Source organism: Chanodichthys erythropterus, chromosome 15 (assembly GCF_024489055.1).
Source record: "Chanodichthys erythropterus isolate Z2021 chromosome 15, ASM2448905v1, whole genome shotgun sequence".
NCBI lineage: Eukaryota > Metazoa > Chordata > Actinopteri > Cypriniformes > Xenocyprididae > Chanodichthys > Chanodichthys erythropterus.
Window position 1 is genome coordinate 31,604,228 of NC_090235.1, and position 24,354 is coordinate 31,628,581.

At 35.4% G+C, this 24,354-nt stretch overlaps 2 protein-coding genes across 3 annotated transcripts; both read right to left on the reverse strand.

Moving 5' to 3' along the window:
* Positions 1-355: 355 nt before the first annotated feature.
* Positions 356-6,672, reverse strand: pex11b (peroxisomal biogenesis factor 11 beta). The gene is made up of 4 exons (XM_067411722.1): positions 6,373-6,672; positions 3,749-3,864; positions 2,766-2,967; positions 356-1,799 (listed from the first exon to the last, which is right to left on the reverse strand). Exons 1-4 carry the CDS (start codon positions 6,429-6,431, stop codon positions 1,373-1,375), a joined length of 804 nt encoding a protein of 267 aa, XP_067267823.1. The 5' UTR covers positions 6,432-6,672; the 3' UTR covers positions 356-1,372.
* Positions 6,673-6,962: 290 nt separating this feature from the next.
* On the reverse strand, positions 6,963-22,089 carry rit1 (Ras-like without CAAX 1). Of its 2 annotated transcripts, none has more exons than XM_067411093.1 (6): positions 21,951-22,089; positions 19,787-19,876; positions 17,545-17,601; positions 13,092-13,165; positions 11,594-11,785; positions 6,963-8,446 (listed from the first exon to the last, which is right to left on the reverse strand). In XM_067411093.1, the coding sequence occupies exons 2-6, from the start codon at positions 19,866-19,868 to the stop codon at positions 8,216-8,218; spliced, it is 636 nt and encodes a 211-aa protein (XP_067267194.1). In that variant the 5' UTR covers positions 19,869-19,876; positions 21,951-22,089; the 3' UTR covers positions 6,963-8,215. The 2 variants fall into 2 exon arrangements, with proteins under 2 accessions (XP_067267194.1, XP_067267196.1); XM_067411095.1 differs by having other exon boundaries at positions 19,787-19,902; positions 21,951-22,047.
* Between the last annotated feature and the right edge of the window lie 2,265 nt (positions 22,090-24,354).

The window sequence follows — 24,354 nt, forward strand, 5'->3', positions numbered from 1 at the left end:
AAACTAAGTATTTGAGAACTTAAACTCTTTAGCTGCCGCTATTTTGTGTATTTATCTTATTTTCTTGACAGAAAGCTGCTGCCTTAATGAAACGATTTCATGTTTCCGGTAGTAAATGTTGAGTTTTGTTTCCCTCTAGTGTTCAGATGCAACATGGCAAGAAATGGCAAATGCTGCACAATGAGTGATTCACAACACAAGCACAGATTAATCATTGATGAACTTCAAACGGCAGCCTTGACTCTTGCCAGAAAGTTCAAGGAACTTTGATTCGACTCATCTTTTACTGACGTTGTATAAAATGGTTGAGATCTCACAAGGAAAAATCAGAGCACAGAAGTATAAAATTCAAGGCATTATTTATTTCAAAAGTTAGATTCACAGCTCCATCAACATTCAGTAACCCCAGTGATGCATAGCATTAACATTTAGGAAGTTTCAAAATATGGTTAAGTACCATAAAACTCTATAGGTCACATATACATACATTAAAAAAGTGTCAGTAATGTAGTTTTCATTCAGTTATGAGATAAATTATGCAATAACCTTAATTATTAGATAATTTCCCAAAACTTTTTTGGTTGATAATTTCATTAATCACTTAAAAAAAAAAAGGAAACTCATAGTTTTGAAATGAGTTTGGTAACAAATTGCAGAGGTTCACAACTGCAGGAAGAAACGGCTTCAAACAGAGATATATTTAGAAATAATAAATCAAAAATTGAATTTTTAACAGTAACCGTTTCTGAACTGAAAAGTATCATTGTACAATAGTGTTTGATAAGCACAGTTTATGACACAAAATGTAATTTAGGATGAAAACTGTGATTTTTAACCCCAAAATCTAAAGAAAAAAAACATATATGGCTTAAACAGAATGAAACCTAAAGGTCTTACTGAAGGTTTCTTTTGCGCTTTATAAAATTTATAAAGTTCATGGTAGTATTTATTGTACTACAGTTAATTTATGCAGATTTTTCATTAATTTTGGGATGAAACATGACATTTCTTTATGTGGTTCAATCTCAAGAGAAAGATAGAAATTCTGAGTAAGTATAGTATGTGTACCATTTGTAGTTCTGTGCTGTTCTGTGCTTTTACTACATTAGAACATCCCATACTGAAAACTACACCACTATACAGTGACAGACTAGGACATTTTCAGACCTACATTACTTTAAACAGACTTTTTTGCTTGTTTTAATCAGATTAGGTCAGATCTTGTTTTAAGTCTTTCCACACATAGAAGAATTTGAATGTGCAATTAAACTGGAATGAAGGAGCAAACATTCTTCTTTCCACTATCTACAAAACCTCAAGAGAAGTTCTCTTCAGAAACAAAGCAACAGGATATGTTGTTCTGATCTGTCATTCAGGGCTTGAGTTTGAGCCAGGGGTGAACTATAGTGAGAATGGACAGGATAGAGGACGTGAGGCCGCATGCCCCCACAAAGCCCGACCCCGTGGGGTACAGACCCAGCCGGTCCAGCGGTATGAACACGTCGCACAGGTTCTTCAGAAGGTCCAGGAGCAGCGGAGGGTTGTTGCGCAGCACCGTGATCAAGAGACGGAACTGCTTGTTGAGCTTGGCCGAGAGCATCGGGAGGGGCGGCAGTGGAGACATCGCTGAGGAAGGAGACGGGGTTAAAGGGAACTCTCCGTTCTCTGAGGTCGGCGTAAGTGGGGACGGACTGGAGTTAAAGCTTTTAGCTGAACTGCTGCGGGACTCTCTCTCCATCAGAAGACGGATTTCATACGCGTCTCGGGTTAAATTGAGGATGAGAGCGAACAAATAGTATCTGTTTATAGGAAGTGAGAGAAAGTCAGATTATTACATGGTACTTTTCGCAATGTGCTCAAAATAATAAAATATATGCAACCATCTCCATATATTGTTAGTAAAACATTTTAATACATAAATTGATGGGTGATGCAAAATCATTCACAGAAGTTAATCAAATTTTCACCTGTAAAATCAAATTTATTTATTTATATATATATATATATATTTTATTTATTTTTTTTTCATTATTATAGTAAAATAAAACTAAAAGCATAAAAAACATTTTCGTTACTTGAAATAAAATAAACTTTAATCAAAATAAAATAACATATATATATATATATTAACAAACCAACATTTCTAATTGTTTAACTTAATTTATCCTGATGTACTAAAACTAAAATGGAAATGAATAAAAACTAATATATATATATTTATACACATACACACAGCCAAACCAAAAAACACCTTGAACATTGCATTCATTAATACAGTTTATTCACTATAGATTAAAAAAATGGTAATAAAATATGACAAGATTTCAGAGTTAAACCGTATCAGAAAAAATGTATCTTAATTTTGTCAGATAACACATGGTCAGGTCAAAGTGTCTGAATAATTTTAGGTTCCAAACTTTTATCAGTTTGACTGGTAGTCCACTGTATGAAGAATTTCTACTTTAATAATACAGTTTACTTTATTTTGCTATCCTCACTTATATAAATGAACTATAGTGTCCTGCACCCACTAGTAAAAATATATCAAAAATATAAAAAAAAATATCTGAATAATTTTTGGTTTGACTATATATATATATGTATATATATATAGTGTTATGTATAAATGTTATTTTAGTATAGATACTTTTATAGTTATAGTGACTGATTTAAAAAATTTTTTTTTTACTTTTATTTTATTCACATAATTGGAAATTGTTTAAAAAGTTAATTTTTCAAAGAAAACTAACATAACTAGCACTCACCTAAACGACCTCTGGCTCCATTTATTTTGGTCCAGTTCGGGCAGCAGTCCCGTTTTGCCGGCCCAGAGTACATTATCACAGGCGAAATACATTGCTCTGTTCAAATGGGCCACTGTGATGCAGAGACGCAGCACACAGTCGGACAGATGCACAGTGCGTTTCGCTGCTTCCAGAGCTTCAGCTGAGTTCCCTAACCGCATCACTGAGACAAACACACAGACAGACCGTATCAATCACACAATGAGCCACATTAACATAAATAGATTCTGTGAGTAAAAAGAGATTAGCCAAAAGGGGCCACTTTATGGAACCACTTTATTAATATCAGTATTAATAGGCGTAATCAGTCTAAATTAACCCTTAGAGATCCAAGCAATGATTATCACATTGTTGTTGTTGTTTTTTTAACATTTAAAGGGATAGTTCAACCAAAAATGAAAATTATGTCATCATTTACTCACCCTCAGGTTGTTCCAAACCTGTATAAATGTCTTTGATCTGTTGAACACAAAGGAAGATATTTTGAAGAATGTGGGAAACTGAACAGTTCTGGGGCAACATTGACTTCCATAGTATTTTTTTCTACTCTGGAAGTCAATGGTGCCCCAAAGCAGCCTGGTTACAAACATTCTTCAAAATATCTTCCTTTGTGTTCAACAAAACAAAGAAATTTATACAGGTTTGGAACAACTTCAGAGTGAGTAAATGATGACAGAATTTTCATTTTTGGGTAAAGTATCCCTTTAATGCTATGCTGCAACTCTGAGGGTTAACTATGTCATTATTTATATTTTGGTACTAACTTGCATTGGACTTTCTCTTATGAAAATATGTGATTGAGTTGAAATATTTAATACTGCCATTCCAATCTGCATCCTGTCAATTCAAATTCTCTTATCAAAAGCCATAAGTCAAAAGACAGCCAGTTGGGCCCAACCTCGAGTCTTCTGACCATTGCCTTTGGCAGAAGAGCTTAAACGTACATTTTCTGGTCAGGCTCATGTGAGCTTCCAGCTGTTTAATGGTGCTCAGCAGCTCTGCTCTCGCTCCTCCTCTCTGCAGCGTGTAACCCAGCAGTGTGCAGGCGTACTGGGCAGCCCTGTTCAGACACAATTAATTATTGAAAATGAGCATGTACACTGCACCAACATGTATTTGGACAGTTACATCCTTACAAATGCATGAATATTTTAGCATTAGATCAGGGGTTTTCAAACTTTATGATGCCATGGATCCCTAAATATGATGTTCCCTTTGCAAGGGACCCTATTATTAACTATTCATTTACAATTCTGCTCATACGTTTCCATACCCCAAGATGCTAATAATACCTAAAAAAAAAAAAAAAATGAGAAGCAGAGGGATCATTAAAAATTGCATGTTCTATTATTTGCACTGTTCTGAATAAGCTGTTTTGCATAACAGATGTTGTCCACAAGACAAAATTACACAAATTACCCCCTTCAAGTTTACATACCCTTGAATCTTATTACTGTTAGTTGTTGCCTGGATGATCCATGTTTTTTTTTGTTTTTTTTTTTTGTCCTGAGCAGTTAAAGTGTTCACCCAAAAATTTAAATTCTGTCATTAATTACTCACTCTCATGTCGTTCCACACCTGTAAGACCTTTGTTAATCTTCAGATCACAAATTAAGATATTTTGGTCATTCAAGGTCCAGAAAAGTAGTAAAAACATCATTAAAATTGTCCACGTGTCTGCAGTGGTTTAACCTTAATGTTATGAAGCAATGAGAATACTTTTTTGTGCGCAAAAACGAAACAAAAATAACGACTTTATTTAACAATACCTTCTCATCTGTCTTTCTCATACGCTGCTTACAATCAGCGCTTCCAGGTTCTACATCAGAACGCCGACTCACATGCATGTGTCGTGCTGCACACGTGATCAGCTTCTGCCAATACCGAGCCGGCGTTCGGATGAAGAACCTGGAAGCGCTGGACGTAAACAGCGTTCAAGAATGACAGAAGAGAAAATATTGTTGAATAAAGTCATTATTTTTGCGCACAAAAAGTATTTTTGCCGCTTCATAAAATTAAGGTTGAACCACTGCAGTCACAGAGGAGTCATACCTCTTGGAATTCATCAAAAATAACTTAATTTGTGTTCCGAAGATGAACTAAAGTCTTGTGGCCATGGAACGAAATGAGGGTGAGTAATTAATGACAAAATTTTCATTTTTGGGTGAACTAACCCTTTAAACTGAGAACTGTTCTTCAGAAAAATCCTCCAAGTCTCGCACATTCATTGGTTTTCTAGCATCTTCTGCACATTTTGACCCTTTCCCAACCGGGACTGAATGTATGATTTTGATTATTCTTATTTTATTTGAAGATCTTTTTTTTTCCATTTAGGTCTACCCTTCAGAATCTACCTAAGATGTTACCCCAAAGACAAAATAAGTACGCCTGCAATTTACCCCGATCATCCAATTCAAAAAATTAACAACCTCCAAGGAGTAAGGGGTATTTAAACTTATGAGCAGAACCTGTCATTGGAAATCTGAATAAACCTGCAATAATGTCACCTTCTGTAACTTGTTTATTTTGTAATAATTATTTAGTTTTAGGTAACACTTTACTTTACAGTGTCCTTCCTTGTTACATATGTTACACATACTCAGGGTTCCCACTCTAAGCCAAATTTCCTGACTTTTTCCTGACTTTCACTGACTAAAAAGCTGAATTTCCATGACCTATAATGAACAGAAAAACACTGAGCAGACCAAATCAGCCACAGACAGTATTTTTTTCAATCCATCCATTTGCAAGCTTTATTTACTTGTTCACAAGTTAAACACTCATAAACACTACTTTTTTAAATTATTATTATTTATTTATTTATTTCCACTTTCACCCTGTTAAATGCACTTTGATATTATTCTGTACTATTTATACAGAAATTAATATAGTTTTTATTCTTTCAGGGGTAAACGCTCTAGAGGATTTTCTGTTTGTCATCAAGTTCATAATTCAGTCTTTTTATTTCTTCACATTTATTTTTTGCAGACCGTCTTAGATTGTTTGACATTAGGCTATTTCTGTAAAATGGTTATTTAAGTCTGAAATAATTATTTAATAATTATTAATTATTTAAGTCCTGGAAAACCCATAATATTTTACCTTCAGAAGTAATGTTGGTAGTTTTTCCAATGTGCATATATTAATTTATTTATTCATTCTACCATGGTGAAAAAATAAAAAGCCTAACTATAACAAAACACGTGAAACAATGTGACTAAAAAAATGGTATAAAAAATTACATTTTGATAAATGGAAACTACAATTTAAAGCAACAAACAAAAATCCCTAATATTCCATGACTTGTCCACTGAATGTCCAATGTAGTGTTATTAACAAGGCTATTGAATACGGATGTCCGAATGTGCGAATATAAAACCAACTTTACCCAAGTCACCAAAAGCATGTGAACATTATTGTACTTTGTTGTTAGTATTACTAATTGTGAGGTAGTTGGAGGAGAAAAAAACTATTATTTCTATAATGGCTCCAACTTTCAGTGCAGCCCTTTCATGTGGTGCCTGTAGTAGTAGTGCTGTAAACATGCATGCAGTGAGTGTTTGTGTACCTGAACACGCGTTCTTTGGCTTGACTCTGCGCGCTGAATCTCACCCACGAATCCATCATACACACACTGGGCCTGTGCGTCCTTCACGCGCCTTTCCACTGATATTCACGCCGCCAGATACAGGTTAAACAAGCTGACCGTGAAGACCCTTGATTTATTCAGACAAAACGTACTCTTGCGTGTCGTCTGGTGCTGGAATTATGTAGCATACTTGCTCTGTTGCACTTGATGTTTTCGTCGCTTTGACAGTTCATCCGTAAACGGCAGCTGAAGAGGGACACGCCGTTCGCGTTTGGATAAACTGAAATCGCATTATGCACTTGTCCTTGAATAACACGGTGAGTCATATTTTGCCAAATGTGTTTGAGATGTCAGAGATGGCAAGAAGTTAACACGGGAAATTGTCTGTTTATTTTGTATGAAACTAGATAACTAATATGTAAAGACAACAAGCTTTATCTAGCGAATAACAATAAAAAATATCCACCAGGAGTCGCCAAAAATTAGATTTAATATTACAGTTCATAACTATAACTACAATAAATATCCATATTATTTAGAATAATCAGACCATTCAATAGATTGGTAAAGTGAATTTTATTTGACAATCTCAGATGACAATAAATAAAGGAAATATAGTAAAACCATTCTGGTTAAAAATAAAAAATAAAATCTAATAATCACAAGAAAAATAATGACATGAATTTGCATGAAATGCCAAAATGAACAGACATACCATTCAAATTTGATGCGTAGTAAGTGCACAGCATGTGTACGAGGAAATCCACATAAGGACTCGCCTTCCTAAGCGACATTGACTACAGAAACCATTGGAATAAAAATGACCTTGTGTAAAAAGGAAACAATTTTGCTTTCCATCGTAATCAAGTTGGTAAGTGTGTTTAAATGCTTAAAGGTGGACCTGAATATTGCTCAGCAAGATTTCACATAGTCATTCATACAGTGTATTTTGCAGCTACTTCATACAGCTGTTTCCATCAAACGCAGAGTCATATTTCCACATGTCCAAGTCATATTTCATATCAAAATAAAATAAAAAAAATTTTTGATTCAAGAAGAAGATTATGGCTTTTTAGGAGCATTTTTGCATAGTGACGTTATTTTCATGACCCGGACATGTTATTGTGAGATGTATTTTTTAAAGAAGAGTTGCAAATCAAATGCTCAATTTTATTTTAAAACTACAGCATGGTTTTTAAATGCATCTAACAAAACTACAGCCATGTTAAAGGAATGACTTACAGTACTCTTTATAATGGTAGATTAATATTTCTACCATAAACCCTTGCCTATTTACCCACCTCCGCACACACTTCGCTCTTTCCTTCTACTCTGCACAACATGCTCTCTTAAACTCAACTGACCTTCATATTTTCCCACAAGCAAATCTCTGACAAGTGCCTGACATGACCTTTCCTCTCTTCACTTCATTCTTTTCAAAACACATGTGGCAAATCCTTTCATGCCCTGTTTCCTACATTCCCATCAGTTAAAATGAGGTACAACATTCCCCCTGACATTCACTTTCACAAAGTATAATGCTGTCCAAAAAAGAAAAAATAATAACTACTGTCAAGTTTAATAATTCTTTCTTAATCTCTAATATCAGTAAATCAGCCCACGTCCCATATGACGAGTGCGTGTGTCCTGCACAGTGAGGGTTGTAGTCTAACTGAAATGATTAGGAGTGCATCATTGCAAACAATCAAATAGGAACTATAAATACAGTTCTCAAACCATCTGAGAGAGCTGGGACTAATACAGCTGTAGGTGAGAGAACCATCATCTGGAAGGCCAGGGTATCCCAGCACGTCCTTCTCTCTCAGTGCTCAGACTGCTGTTTCTTATGGAAGGGGGCTTTAAGGCGACTCCAGAAAGAATGGCTGCGTCGGGTTTTCCTCTCGCTTCCCCGCACCATCTCAGCCTCATGCTGACGGATCTGACGCACCAGTGCGGCAAACACCTCGTCGATGTAATAACGGAATGCTGCGGAGGTCTCAAAAAATGGGCACTGGAACTCTCTCGCCAACTGTTTGCCCTCCTCAACAGACACCTAAAAGTGTGGAGACAAGTTTGAAGAATTTTGAAGACAAGTTTGGGGTCTGAACATCTGGTGTGTGAGGTCTGAATGCACTCTGACGCCGGAAGTGATCTCTCGCGCTCATTGACATATACACGCGAGAGATCATTTCCGGCATCAGAGCGCATTTTCTGACCTCACCAACCGGATGCTCAAGGCAGTTGGACATAGTGGTGTATTAGAGGTAAAAAATTATATAAATACTGTTCGGTTTCTCGCACAAACAGATCATTTCGTGTCTTAGGACATCAATGTGTCGTCACGAGCCGCAGGATTTAATTTGAATTTGTCTGTGCATGTTTTTTTTATTCTCATAGATGATGTTACCGTTTCAATGCATTATGTGACTGACAGACGGCAACGGTTGGAGTTAAAAATCATCATTTGTGATCTACTGAAGAAACAAAGTCACCTACATCTTGAATGCCCTGAGGGTAAATTTTCATTTTTGGGTGAACTATCCCTTTAAAAGTAATGTATTTCAATATTGCATTACTCCCTAAAAAGGTAACTAATTGCATTACTTAGTTACTTTAAAAAAGAAAAAGTGCATTACTTTTTCTCACCTGGGCTGGGCTTGCTTGTTTGTTTTTTAATAACAACAAAAAAAATGTTCTATTTCTGGCAAATGTTAAGGCCCTTTCACACCAAAAGTGAAATGAATAAGCCTCAGGTTGAAGGAAAATGCATATTTATGCCTGTACAGTAGAGGGCGCCGCTCAAACAAACCTTTCAGCTGTGCTGCCACTCTGGATTAAAGAAGAATAGGATACACGAGAAAGAAGTTCAAAGCTCTTATTTCTAAATCTATTCTAAAGTCATTTTTGCTCATTAGTATGGTTGAATTAGATCATTAAAAGTCAGCAGCAAGACACTGGTTAATAAAGTGAGATTAAATACATAAAGTGTATTTGTGTGATTTTATATATTTAATTATTACAGGTTTGCCTAAAATTCTATGATTGCATTTCACTGTTTTTATTCATTTTGAGGTATACTGAATGTTTTCGTGCAAGTGAAACGAGTAAACGCATGTTCACATTTAGAACTACAATATCCATCAAGTTTACAAACAACGCCTCTGTAGTTACCCTATTTCTCTCAGCATGGGGAAAAAATGGCTCAGTCAATAAATGTGAAAAAGTAACTTGCGTTACTTATTTAAAAAAGTAACTTAGATATTTTGTTATAAATTGAAAAAAGTAATGTGTTCCTTTACTAGTTACTTTACTCAAGTTACTTGTAATGCGTAACCCCCAAAATTGCTCACGAATGATTATGACAGGAGTTTTAACAAGAGTTTTAGCTCTTTCACTGATTAACTTGCGCTGTGTGATTGACAGCTCCAGCGATTATACAGGGAGCATTCTTTGATCGCTTTCTGTATATGATTTAATCACAATTTAAATAACAGATTCAATTTTCAATAGATTTTCATGCTACTAAAAGAAACAATGTGAAGTTGATAGTTTAGTCCCTGGCTTGATTTCTAACACATAAACAGCAATAAATGATTTTGAGACAAAGAACGTCTGACTGTACATGAACCATTACATATCAGAAATCAATGATCACAGAATATCATACACGCGGCACCATTCGCACGTGTTTTTTGCTAGTTTCAGCCCGACGCAGTTATCATTTTCACGTTTTGCAGCATGTTGTTTAAATAGCAAATGCATTTGCACCCATTTGTGCACCAATGGGCATGCTGGTCTTAAAACGAGGTGTGTTCAGGCGCATTGTTGGCACGATACTATTTTGAGGCAACTGAAATAGACTGCGTTGACCAACATAGAGTGCCCCAGGGATGACGCGTTTTTGTAGGCAAAACCCGGAAGCGAGTTAGCATTTTAGGACTTCCGGTTCCAACGCTGTAAAGTCTATGGGTTTTTTGAATGGGTTTTTGCTAAATCGCCTGAAATAAGGTCTGTGGTAAACAAAGCCTCTAAATACTTTCACGTTTTGATCTATGACATAAAACACACCAGTTATAACCCACTTGTGATTTTTATATATATATATATATATATATATATATATATATATATATATATATATATATATATATATATATATATATATATATATGAGTACTATAAAATACTTTCACAGCATGTATTAATCTTGGTTAATTTAATTTTCACAACCACTATCTAGCAACCACACAGCAACGCCCTCACAACCACTCAGAACACTCTAGAATTGTGGCGAAAATGTAGTAACTTTGTAACTGTGAATGTGAAAAGACTGAGACATCCTGTATACATCCAATAAGAACTTTAGTAAGAGAGGCCATCAAGAATACAGCGACTCTTTAGAAGTTACAGTCTTCCAAGACAGAAACTGTCTGGCTTGTATGAAAGAGTGAAGAACTCATGGTATCTTGGCTAGAGTTTGCCCAAAGGCAAGTAAAGACCAGGAAGAGTCTGTGTTCTTCTCAGAAAGCACAATGTTAGACTGTGTTTGTCGCATATCAAACAGAGCACACCACAATGACACATCATCCCTACAGTGAAGCATGGAGGTGGCAGCACTGTGCATTAGGGATTCTTCCCTCTGGCAGAGAATGGAAACATCATAAAGACAGAAGGAACATGGATGGAGCTGAGAACAGAAAAATGACTTCAGGGAAATGACTCAGAAAGATGACTTGAAAGCCCTTATAAAATAATCTAATACCAAGCACTGGTGGAACAGTTTAAATTGCTCCTCTTCCATGATACTCTTCCAGCTTGATAAGAAAAGAAATTAGTCCCATTTGTTTTGTTTTGTTGTAGGCCAAAACTCATAAATTGGTTGCATTTGAGCACTTCCAGTTCCATTGAACTAAAGTCATTGGGTTTTTAAAATGGGTTTTTAGTTAAATACTTGAAATTAGGTCTTTGGATAACACGAGCGTCTAAATGAGAAACTTACAGGTTGGCCTACAAAAATATGTCATCACTGCAGTGCTCTGTAACTGCTGACAAACATATCTATCATTTTATAGTCCATCGCATTTTGTGTCGATGGGATACATCATGGTTCCGTAACATACGAATCTGAGGGGGGTGAATATTTATACAGTATAAACACTTTATTTCTATAGGTACAGAGGTTTCAGGTAAGGTTTCTCACCTGTCTGAGATGGACCAGGTCAGACTTGTTTCCCACCAGTACGACGGGGGTGTCCACGGTGCGTCGCACACGGTAGATCAGCTGCTTAAAGTGCCGTGCCTCCTGGAAACTGCGGCGATCCGTGATAGAGTACGAGATGATGAAACCTTCTCCTGCTCGCATGTACTGATCACGCATTGCTGTGAACTCCGCCTGTTTTAAGACAAATACATGAGGCCTTGTTCATTCACCTACCCATGAATGTGACAATATCAGTTGATAAGTTATAAAAATATTCCAAAGAGTTCAATGCAGCTCAGTCAAGAGCATATATGGCATGTTGTCTTTACCACAGACAGTTTCAACACTTCCCTCAGTTTGTAAACCAACAAAAATCATGTTTACAGTAATTCAATTATAATGAAAGTCTTTTGGCCAAAGACATTCTAGAGCTTCAGAATCGCATATTAACCCTGTAAACCTAACATATGAAATAATAGTAAAAAAAAAAAAGTAAGTGGGACAGTTTATTGAACCTTTAGACAAATACTATAATATAAAAAAAATCTTAAAAGAAAAATTTGGTCATATTGTTTTTTTGTTGAGTATCATATTTAATACATCAGGCTTTTATGGCTCATATGATATATAGTGAGAATATGGAGCTCAGGAAAAATAAACACCTCAATTTTATTTAGAGGCTTTAACATGAAATTTGCAGCAGTTGCTGATATTTATATGGCCAAAAAGTAAGATGAAATTCTGAGAGCTTGTAATTTAAATCAGAGATTTTTATAACAGACTGCTTTCATAAAATACATATAATTATCAGTTGTCAAGCTGCCAATAATGTGCCTTAGTAAGCTACATGCTTAGTTTTATACTCAAATCTCTGTAGTTGTTATTGTGGGGGGCAAAACATATAGTGAAATGCAATACAATGATGACTGAAAGGAGTAGGCTTTATAGGGTAAATTCTTCTTTACAAAAATATTAATTATTAGAGCAGCTACTTGAACAGGAACTACTATTATAGGCAGATGAACATCTTGTTTCGTAAACCAAGTTATAAGTATAGGTTTAAGATTTCTGTCGTAATCAACATTATGCCACAGATGCATTATGAAACATTCCTTGAATGTTTCAACAATGTTACCAATTGAACCGTAAACATTCAATTATTATGTAGGCAAATTTTCATTTAACTCGTGATGAGATGACTAATGTATTTTATAACAGTGCTGAGTTATCCATTGAGGAAAAAAGGCTGACTCAGAGGGAGAAACATGTGCATGAGTGTTTGTGTCGTGTGAAGTGACAACCGCAAAGACAAGACAGAAAGAGGGAAGTGAGACATATTGTTAAAGGAAAATGACCTTCTTATAGTCTGCAAAACAGAGTGTTAAGTTGACTTGATTTCACTACACTTTACAACGGAGGATTTTGCACTTCAGTGTCTGTCTGATTCTTGTTTTGATTTCCATGTGTTCATCTTTAGCATAACACCCCTCCCGCCTACCTGTCCTGCTGTGTCCAAGATGTCCAGGTTTGCTGGCTCATCATCAATGCGGATCTGTGTTTTATAGGCATCCTCTGAGAACAGTAAAAACACATGCATGAACATAATGCAATGGTTGATGAGAGATCGCAACAACATTAAACAGCTCAACTGAAAAACCCTCAAATGGGAAGGGACATTTGTAATGGGTATATTTAGTAAAGACAGAAGATTCACTGCTGTTCAAAAGTTTGGTGTCAGCAATACATGTATATATATGTATATATATATATATATATATATATATATATATATATATATATATATATATATATATATATATATATATATATATATTATATATACATATACAGTACAGTCCAAAAGTTTGGAACCACTAAGATTTTTAATGTTTTTAAAAGAAGTTTCGTCTGCTCACCAAGGCTACATTTATTTAATAAAAAAACAGTAAAAACAGTAATATTGTGAAATATTATTACAATTTAAAAATAACTGTGTACTATTTAAATATATTTGACAAAGTAATTTATTCCTGTGATGCAAAGCTGAATTTTCAGCATCGTTACTCCAGTCTTCAGTGTCACATGATCCTTCAGAAATCATTCTAATATGCTGATTTGCTGCTCAATAAACATTTATGATTATTTTCAATGTTGAAAACAGTTGTGTACTTTTTTTTTTAGGATTCCTTGATGAATAGAAAGTTCAAAAGAACAGCATTTATCTGAAATGCAAAGCTTCTGTAGCATTATACACTACCGTTCAAAAGTTTGGGGTCAATAAGAATTTTTATTTTTATTTTTTTGAAAAGAAATTAAAGAAATGAATACTTTTATTCAGCAAGGATGCATTAAATCAATCAAAAGTGGCAGTAAAGACATTTATAACGTTACAAAAGATTAGATTTCAGATAAACACTGTTCTTTTGAACTTTCTATTCATCAAATAATCCTGAAAGAAAATATTGTACACAAATATTTTGTACAATTGTACACATTAAATGTTTATTGAGCAGCAAATCAGCATATTAGAATGATTTCTGAAGGATCATGTGACACTGAAGACTGGAGTAATGATGCTGAAAATTCAGCTTTGCATCACAGGAATAAATTACTTTGTGAAATATATTTAAATAGAAAATTTTAATAATATTTCACAATATTACTGTTTTTACTGTATTTCTAATTAAATAAATGCGGCCTTGGTGAGCAGACGAAACTTCTTTTAAAAACATTAAAAATCTTAGTGGTTCCAAACTTTTGGACTGTACTGTATATATATATATATATATATATATATATATATATATATATATATATATATATATATATATATATATATATATATTTGTATATATATATATATTTATATATATATATATATATATATATATATATATATATATATATATATATATATATATATATATATATATATATATATATATATATATATATATATATATATATATATATATATATATATATATATATATATATATATATATATATATATATATATATATATATATATATATATATATATATATATATATATATATATATATATATATATATATATATATATATATATATATATATATATATATATATATATATATATATATATATATATTAGGAGTGTAACGATACGCTCAGGTTACGATACGTATCTCGATACGGAGTTCACGATACGATACGTATCACGATATTTTGAACAAAAAATTAACAAATTTCAATAATTGTCCTTGTTGTACACACAAGATCACATTTCAATAAAATAAATAAATATAAAATTTTAATAAAAACCTTCTGTATTCAAATTAACAGTTGAATAGGGCTGTCTGTCACTAAAAAATTTTTTTTTAAATTTAACATGAACTTAGAATTATGAATAGGGGCCGTTCACATATCGCGTCTAAAAACGCGTGGAAGGCGCGGCCGCACCGCTTCTCCTTCTTTCCAAAGCGCTTGCGCTCCTGTGGCGTCGGTCGTTGCTATGCAACCTTGAACTGGGCTCTCCAAGAGGATCAGAGGATGTTTCTGCAAAGGATAAATGATTTCTAGCCCTTGCATTAGTTTTACTACGAGATATATTGATGGAGATAAAATATAAAAACCACCATGTACAGCTATGATCAGCTGTTCGGCTGAGCTTTTGATGTTTTGTTACGGAAAGGCCATAACTGATCGGTTGATTCTTGTCACACGACCTGCGGTGCGCTTGCAGCATTCTGAGAAGTTGAGAATTGCATGCGCGTCGCGACCGTGTTGATCCCATAATGAGCGCGCCTGCCGCGCGGCTACATTTGAAAATAATAACTGACTTGCATTCAGTCAATGCATCGCAAGCGTCTTTTGCTTTTCTGTGAGCACAGCTGTTGCTGTGCACTGCGGTGAAAGAAAGCCACGACTTTTCTACTGAACTACAGAGCTGATTGAGACACACCATCTACGATAAATCGTTACACCCCTAATACTTATAGTAATTTAAAAATGTGGTAGCATTGGATCTGGACAGGAAGGATAACTCTGGGAGTTGGAAGGGGTGTGTCGCGATTCTGCCTTCTCAAATCGTGATACAGGTTCGTGGACCTGCGTATCGCGATTTCGATTTCATATCGCATATCGTTACAGCCCTAATATATATATACATATATATATTATATAAGAATTTAACACTTTTATTCAGCAAGGATGCATTAAAGGGGTGGTTAATTATGATTTTACTTTTTTAATTTTAGTTAGTGTATAATGTTGCTGTTTGAGCATAAACAACATCTGCAAAGTTACGATGTTCAAAGTTCAAAGCAAAGGGAGATATTTTCTTTTAAAGAATTCGCTGTTTAAGGACTACAATAAACAGCTGGTAGGGGCTACAACAAGCTTCTTCCTGGGGTAGTGACATCACTATCCCTAAAATTTACATAAACCCTGCCCCCGAGAACACGCAACAAAGGGGGTGAGGCCATGTTGGGCTGCTTTATAGAAGAGGAGGAGTTGTTGTAGTAGAATGTTGTTAGCATGCCGTCATTTTTTTATGCCAGACTTCTTCACAAACAAGGGTAAATTCAACGCTGGATTTGCACCAAAGATTAACATGACGGCACATGCTAGTCGATGAGTTGAATCAACAACAACTACATAAATTTATCCACTAACCATTCGGAAACGTCCAGTTGCATTATAAAAGTTGTAACTTCTTCCTGAGTCTCTCCATCAGCGCCTGACTCCGGTTTGAACAATGTAAGGCTGAACACCTTTACTGACAATCCTCATTTTGGCTGCATGAGATTCTTTAGCTTTGTTGTTGTTGAGCTACCGAATCGTGAGCTGTTAAAGCTCTGCCCTCTTTTGGAGTGCGGGAAGGGAGAAGCAGCTCATTTGCATTTAATGGGACACACACAAACACAGCGTGTTTTTGCTCACACCCAAATAGGGGCAAATTTGACAAGCTATAATAAATGACTTGTGGGGTATTTTGAGCTGAAACTTCACAGACACATTCTGGGGATACTAGAGACTTATATTACATCTTGTAAAAGCATTATAGGTATTTCTGAAGGATCATGTGACACTGAAAATTGAGTTTTTCCATCACAGGATAAAAAAAAAATATTATATATAATTTATATATATATATATATATAATTATATAACTGTTTTTATAAAGACTGTAATAATATTTCACAATAATATTACTGATTTTATTGTAGTTTTGATGAAATAAAATATAGCCTTGGTGAACATTAGAGACTTCTTTCTAAAGTGTTACAAAATCCTACCAACCCCAAACTTTTGAACGGTGTATGGGACAGAAACAGCAGCTAACAGGCTTAAGAAAAATGAATGAATCTGAAAACAGATTAAACATAGCAAAAAACATAAAAAACATGGCTTGTAAAAATAACCCAATTTACATTGTAAAAATAAATTAGACATCAACTCAAACATAAAAAGTGCAATTTCTGTGACTACAAAAAAAATTTTCAAACAGGTTGCACATTCAACTTGGATAGCAGAAAGTATTATAGCATAAAATTTAATATGTTGACCATCTAGACTAAGATTCACTTGGCCACTTTTTGACAGTTATCGTGAATTCATCCTATTTCTTTATGAAAATTTTTCGGTCATCTATACCAGTGGAGTCACACTATGGCCTGGTTTCACAGACAGGGCTTAGATTAAGCCTGGAGTAGGCCTTAGTTAATTGAGTACATTTTATAAACGTGGCTTATAAAAAAAACATTCTTGAGACAAAACAAAGCCACTGACATATTTTAAGATATGTCAGTGCAAGCTGCTTTCAGTTAAGACAGCTCAAACATGCAGTTTAGTCTGGGACTAGGTTTAAGCCTTGTCTGTGAAACTGGGCAAATATCAATATGAATTGTAAATTAATTGTGTAAATTAATTGTTAAGTTAAGAAGGCATGTTAGTTATTTCCTCACCGATAGTAGGGTCATGATCCTCTGGAAATCTGTGACTTATAAACTGCATGATGATGGCTACGAGACAAAGAGAAAAAGACAAGCAGAGTTCTTACATAATTGTGGTATCATGAAATTTAACAAGAGGAGTGTAAACATCTCCCCCTTCTCCCTCATGCGGAGCAAACACACCCTGCTGTCGGCATGTATTTGCTCTGTATGCGCTCTCTGCTCTGTTCCCATGGAGACAGCGATATAAAGAGAGAATATCAGTCACCTTAAAGAACCTTCTGCAGTGCACTCTCAAACAATGAGAGCAAAGCTCATGCATCCTCACCAGGTGACCTCCTCTCATCTCCTAGGCAACAGACTCCTGGAGGGGAAGGAAGTTGCTAGGCACCTGCTCCTTCATAACGACCAGACTGAAGCACTGAGCCAACACCCACACTTTTATTGTCTGCCTGCCTGGGACTGTATGTCTACAACTGTAAACCAACCCACAGTCTGACCACAATAATGGGCTGCAGTGAAAGAGAATGGACAAAAATAACCCAACGAAAGAGCATAAAGAAATTATGTGCACATAAATATTTCACGTCAAATGCAAATGAAGAAAATGTTGATTTTTTTTCAAACTTTCCATTATTCTGAAGTAAGATCATGTTAAACAGTCAATACTGTAACAAAAGTATGTATAGACAATTATAAACAAGCCACTCAAAAGTTGATTTCCCCAAAAAGTATGAAAATTGTGGTTTTGCTGAGCTTTCAACTACTATTTGAATCAGTCCGTCCCAAAGAGGTCCATAATATCTGGAGAAAGTTATGCATTAGCATTATCAATGGTCAGTTGCTCAGCTTCAAATCTGCCATCTTTGCTTATGGGAAACACTGGATGATGGCACCACAAGAACACATACAGTCCCAAACCCTATTAAAGCTGCAAGCAGAGATGAAAGGGCCCTCGCACACAGGCTCACCGCCACCCAGTGGCCTTAGAAAAACCATGAATGCATGTAAGCGAGTAAATGCAGGAGAAATATTGCAAAGTCATTTCAACAAGCCACACTTCCTTCTGCCAACAGGTGGCGCTTTGACTATAACTGAATATTGCCATGTAGATGTCTTTAGGCCAGGACTATTATCAAACGTGAAGTTTGGAGCAGATTGGACATTGTATACCTGAGTTACAAAAACTTTTTGTGGCGTTAATCGCATACATTAGCACTTAGCCAAGTGTTGCATGATTTAACGTGTTTCTAGTATGTTTGGTATTCGTGGCATATTGAAATGTGTTTCTGGGAATGAATTACAGTGTAATGCATGCCATTTCCTGTTGCCAGCAGGTGGCGCTATGACTAACTGAATATTGGCATATAGATGTCTTCAGGCCAGGACCAGCTAGTAGCTAGTAGTGCAGGTAAACCTATCTCAAGAGGTGCACTGACGACCGCTAGAGAATGCGGTGTTTAGGATCATTGTTAGTGCACTCGGTGAAAGGGGTTTGAGACTGGGTGCAGGGATTGGAGGGTGAGTTTTGGAGGCGGAGCAATAAGAGTGGTGTGTTTTGTTTGGGTTTATTTCAAATATCAGCAATGTCCAACAGCACTTTTGAAATATCGCTTACCCCACCTTTAATGTTAGGATCACAAAGATGGTAATGCAAAGACTGTTTTTCCACAACATTGCACAAAACGTCTTGTAATCCTCAGAGGCATCTCTATCGTTTTGTTGCTGGAGTAATCCTGTGTTTGCATCTTTACTACTACGTACATGACACATGCAAATCAGTGGGTGGGGCTAAAGAGGCAATGATGTAGAAGTAGGCGTTGATCTTTTTCTGAAGAGGCGGTCTTTTGATGTGACAAAATCCGAAACGAGTCGTTTTCTGAGCTTGGTTTCAATAAAAGCTGTTTTTGGACTAATGAGGAAGTTCTGAGTTCTGAAACTTACAGGATATTTTTATAGTACAATGACCTCTTATATATCAAAAGATCAAGGGAAATTTGAATTCTCAATTCATAAACCCTTTAACGCCATAATTTATATTTCTCAACATCATCACTTAAAAATGTTAAAAGCATTAACGCATTAACATAGACATCACAGTATAAATTTCTATAAAGCTGCTTATAAACATGTATTGTGTGGTGTGAAAAGCACTGTAGAAATAAATATCACTTTGAATTTGAAAAAAAAGAAAGAAGTAAGCAATAGAGAGACAAAAGTGAGAGAGAGATGGAGAGAGAACTACATTACTTACCACTTTTGCCCACACCACCCTCTCCTAACATCACCAATTTGTACTCGCGGGAGTGACCCCCTGTGCTCCGCGAGGACTCCATCCAAATAACTGAAACACACACCACACAAAACAAACTAAAATCTTGTTTAAAACTGTTTTATCATAAAATAGTTCATCATAATAAACAATTAGAAGAAATTAGGCATAAGGGTCAATTGCACAAAATCATTTCAAATTCAAAATGTAGAATTTTTTTCATAATTTCCATCATTATAAATTATGATCATGTTAAATTGTCAGCATTGTAGCAAGCAACTCAAAGGCTGAGTTCCCCAAACGGTGTGAAAATTGTGGTTTTACAGCACTTTCAACATTGCTATTTCTTTGAGCATTTCAATCAGTCTGACCAAAGTGGTCCATAATATCTGGAGAGAGTTATGCATTAGCATTATCAATGGTCAGTTTCTCAGCTTCAAATCTAGTTGGATGGATGGATGGATACATAGATACTCATTGGTGATTTGTCAAGCCATCATAATAAACAATGAAACACTCAGCACAGTAATTCCACAGCTGGCCCATAGCAGAACATAGAAAAACCACCCAGAAAAAAAAGCACTTGTCGAGGCTGTATTTGACACCAGAGCTTCTGTTTGATGGAGAAGAGGAAGTGAGTCATTCTGTCGAGCTATTCATGTGACAAAAGCGAAGCATCCACAGGGTGGGTGTTACATTAACCACGGTCAATAATAGATTATCTGCCAGTGTACCCCTGTCTGATGCATTTTCCACTGTCATTGACTGTGATGCTGCATTGGTTACTTTAGTTTAACAGCCCATCTATGTGATTTCCAACAATGGAAATAATAACAGACCTGAGTAGAAAGTTTTGATCAACATGCAGCTCCCCTCATTCTCATTTTATATATCCATATAATGTTATTATTTTGTTTGAATATTTGTGTTGCTGTTGTAATTGTCATTGTTTATGGGAAAACAATAGAAAATGTTATTCATGAAAAAAAAAGGTTTTGTGTTATCCACTAAATGGATTGAAAATTACAAGTTGGTAATAAATGGCTCAGCAATTTATTATCAAATAAACACTAAAAACGGCTTAAATTATTTAAATTGACACAATCATTATTCTACAGCCACTATTATTGTCACTTTCCTAAGACAGACAAACATAAATTCAACTAATTGTGTCCAAATTTTGGACATTCTGTCGCCTCTCATTTACCATGGTAACCATTTGGGGTACCATGTATGTTGAACTTGATTTATATTACAGTATATCTTATGTTTGCTGTTAGAAAATTGCAAAAACACAAAAACTGCTGCACATTTGGTAACAAAGTTGGAAAATTATAAACATAACAGAAAATTAACAGAAAATCAAGCATATAATAGAAGACTTAGTTTGGCCTCTTGAGCTTCAAATAGGCTAATCTTTTACTGACCTTTCAATGACCGAAACCTTCATAATGTTTGTTACATTATTTATTGTTTAGCCTATATATACTGACAGTTTTACTGTAGCTACTTAATTACTGTAGAAGTAACTGTGTTATGTTGGCAGTTACTATAGTACGTTTGAAAGGGAACTTTAATATTAAGGCCTTTGTCATTGAGTGGCACAAATGCACCTTGAACCCAAAGCGTTAAATATGTCAAAATTAAGAGGAAAACTTACACGACCACGAAAAAAAAGTATTTAACTATCAAAAGATGAATAGCTGGTAATGATTTCATGACCGAGTTTGAAATGAACAACACGACAGACTGGATTAACTGCAGTGAAATCATAGTTTGTGATATTAATAGACAGTACGCCAAGATTCCGTGAGTTAACCTCAATGCATCATATGTGTATATAAATAACTTAATTAGTTATATTTACAACGTTTATTTTATAAACTTTTAGTGTTCATCAAAAACGCAGCGAAAGTTTTAACACTCTTTTGAAGTTGGTGAAGAACAGCCCACAAGTCATCGATGTAAGCTTCTTTACTACAGCGGCAGAATAATTGCATTAAAACAAACACTTGAGTCGTTAAAATAAAATAAACTAATGAAACATAGTAGCCGCCGCCGTTACAGTCATTTTGCTTTCAAAAAGTGTGATTCTGTACATGATAAAACTATCGTAAGAAGCCGAATGAGTTACTTGGTGGCTTACCTGTGTCACAGGATCTCTGTCTCCATTGGTACTTTTGTATCGATGCAAATTATGTTTAAATATTTGATGTTAGAAAATTCCTGCCATACAATTCTCACTGTAAACATACAAAGCCATGGACGACTGGAGCAGCGCGCGGATGGGTCCTAAAGCCCGCATCATTACATTCAGGCTATTGACTAAGTATAACATAAAATGTTATAGAATGAAATATAAATATCATAAATAAATTTACATGTAGATTAATCAATTAAACACTATATAGCTAGTACCGTTATTGTTAGCTACTGTAAAACTATAATAAATTAAAAGTGTATAAGTAAAGATACAAATATAGAAGAATGGTATATAATCTACATACTTTAGATGACAATTGTGGCAAAAATACTGTGTTGGTACCATGGTACAGTAATGTAGCACATGATACAGTATTCAAGTACCTATATTTAATTGGTGCTCAAATGTATTTCATAAATACCATGTCCAAAAAAACCTTGGAAGTGAACAGTTTTCTTGTAATGTAACTACAGAGGACATTTGACTAAACACAGCCACTATGTTAAAGAGTTAGTTCACCCAAATATGAAAATTCTGTCATTTATTACTCACCCTCATGCCGTTCCACACCCGTAAGACCTTCATTAATCTTCGGAACACAAATTAAGATATATTTGTTCAAATCTGATGGCTCCCTGAGGCCTTCATAGGGAGTAATGTCACTTCCTCTGTCAAGATCCATAAAGGTACTAAACTCAGTTCATGTGAGTACAGTGGTTTAATATTAATATTATAAAGCGACGAGAATATTTTTGTAAAAAAATAAAAAAATAACGACTTATTTAGTGATGGCCGATTTCAAAACTAGCCCTGCGTTCCAATGTCCATACTATCCATCCTAAATAGTATGTGAGATTAAAATAAGTGTGTCCCAAAGCATAGTATGTTGAAAAGAGTATGCCAAAAGTCCCAGGATGGTCTACTATTTCCGGTAGATTTTCGAAGTGTGGATCCGTGCACACTATAGAGGCTAATATTGCCCACAACCCATTGCGCATTGGACGAGGATTCAGTTCAGAACTACAAACACGAGTAAAAAGTGTTAAAAAACTACAAAACATGGCGGATATATGCAATCGACGCTGAGCGATTTGAGTGACTAATAATCAGTTTAACCTGATAGAAAATATATATTTAATGTTACCCGTGTTATTTTTCATCTGCAAATACCAATGTGGACTTTTATGAAGATCTGATTGGCCATTAACTTTTAAATGCATCATTATGCATTAATATGAGGAGAGTTCTCCACATGAAAGACCCGCGACTGCAGATCAACGTGCTGCATTTCACTCCGATACGGTAGGAAATTAGCTAAATGAAATGTGGAGGATGTAAGATGATTGACAGGCCAGTTTACGGTGACAGGATGCGACAGAGAGAAAAGACGCGATTGTATGACGTGTTAGTATGTCCCAAAGCTTGTCTACTCTTTTACTACACACTCAAAAGTAAGTACTTTTTGTTCACAGAAAGAGTACATACTTTTAGGGCGTAGTATAAGTAGGCGAATTGGAACGCAGCAAATGCTTCAGGAAGCATCGGAGCACAGTGAATCTGTGTATCGAATCTGCTGTTCGGAGCGCCAAAGTCACGTGATTTCAGCCGTTTGGCGGGTTTGAAACGAAATGAGGGTGAGTAATAAATGACAGAATTTTCATTTTTGGGTGAACAAACCCTTTAAAGATTACATGAAACGAAAGTTGTGATAGTCTTTTTTTTCCTTATTGTGAAGTATATCCGAATTAAACAGTGTGGCGACCAGGGCGGGCGAGAGCCGTGAGGGAACGGCGCGAGGCCGGTGACGCGAGTGTTAATGAGCTTCACCTGGGAGGCGCACCGGCCTTGAGTCCCTCACGGAGGAGCTCCGGGAGCATAAAAGGAGGAGCGACTACCGTGGAGGACGAGAGAGGACCAGGCCTGGACTTTATTTTATGTTTTATTATGTTTGTGTGGCCGGCAGATGTCCGCGAGGGTCTGCCGGCATTACTTTCGTTTTGTTGTTTGTTTATTTTTGCTATAATGAACATGTTTTGAAAAACACAGTTAAAACAGCCAAAGAAAAACAAAACTTTAATATAAAATAAACAAAGAATAAACAAGACAAAAATGTTGGCCAGATCTTGAATTTTTATTAGTCGGGAATTGATTGGATGGTTGTGGTTTGCTATTGTTGTGATCTCATGTGATTGACAGGTTGCCCCGCCCTCACACCAGTAAATACATCATCAGAGAAGAGATGATGGTGCAAGTGGGAGGGGAAGTTATTTTGATTGAAGATTATGAGGGTACATTAATTAAAAAATAATAATAATGATATGCACGGATAAAAAGTTTATAATAAATA

What these genes read in the sequence shown, in the direction of transcription:
- pex11b (XM_067411722.1), bottom strand. Translation starts at nt 6,431, where the DNA reads ATGATGGATTCGTGGGTGAGATTCAGCGCGCAGAGTCAAGCCAAAGAA. An exon ending in GCCAAAGAACGCGTGTTCAG is followed by an intron (nt 3,865 to 6,372) that starts GTACACAAACAC and finishes GTGTCTGAACAG; the next exon opens with GGCTGCCCAGTACGCCTGCA. An exon ending in TGGAGCCAGAGGTCGTTTAG is followed by an intron (nt 1,800 to 2,765) that starts GTGAGTGCTAGT and finishes TCCTATAAACAG; the next exon opens with ATACTATTTGTTCGCTCTCA.
- rit1 (XM_067411093.1), bottom strand. Translation starts at nt 19,868, where the DNA reads ATGGAGTCCTCGCGGAGCACAGGGGGTCACTCCCGCGAGTACAAATTG. An exon ending in GGGTGGTGTGGGCAAAAGTG is followed by an intron (nt 17,602 to 19,786) that starts GTAAGTAATGTA and finishes TTTGTCTCGTAG; the next exon opens with CCATCATCATGCAGTTTATA. An exon ending in GGATCATGACCCTACTATCG is followed by an intron (nt 13,166 to 17,544) that starts GTGAGGAAATAA and finishes TACTGTTCTCAG; the next exon opens with AGGATGCCTATAAAACACAG.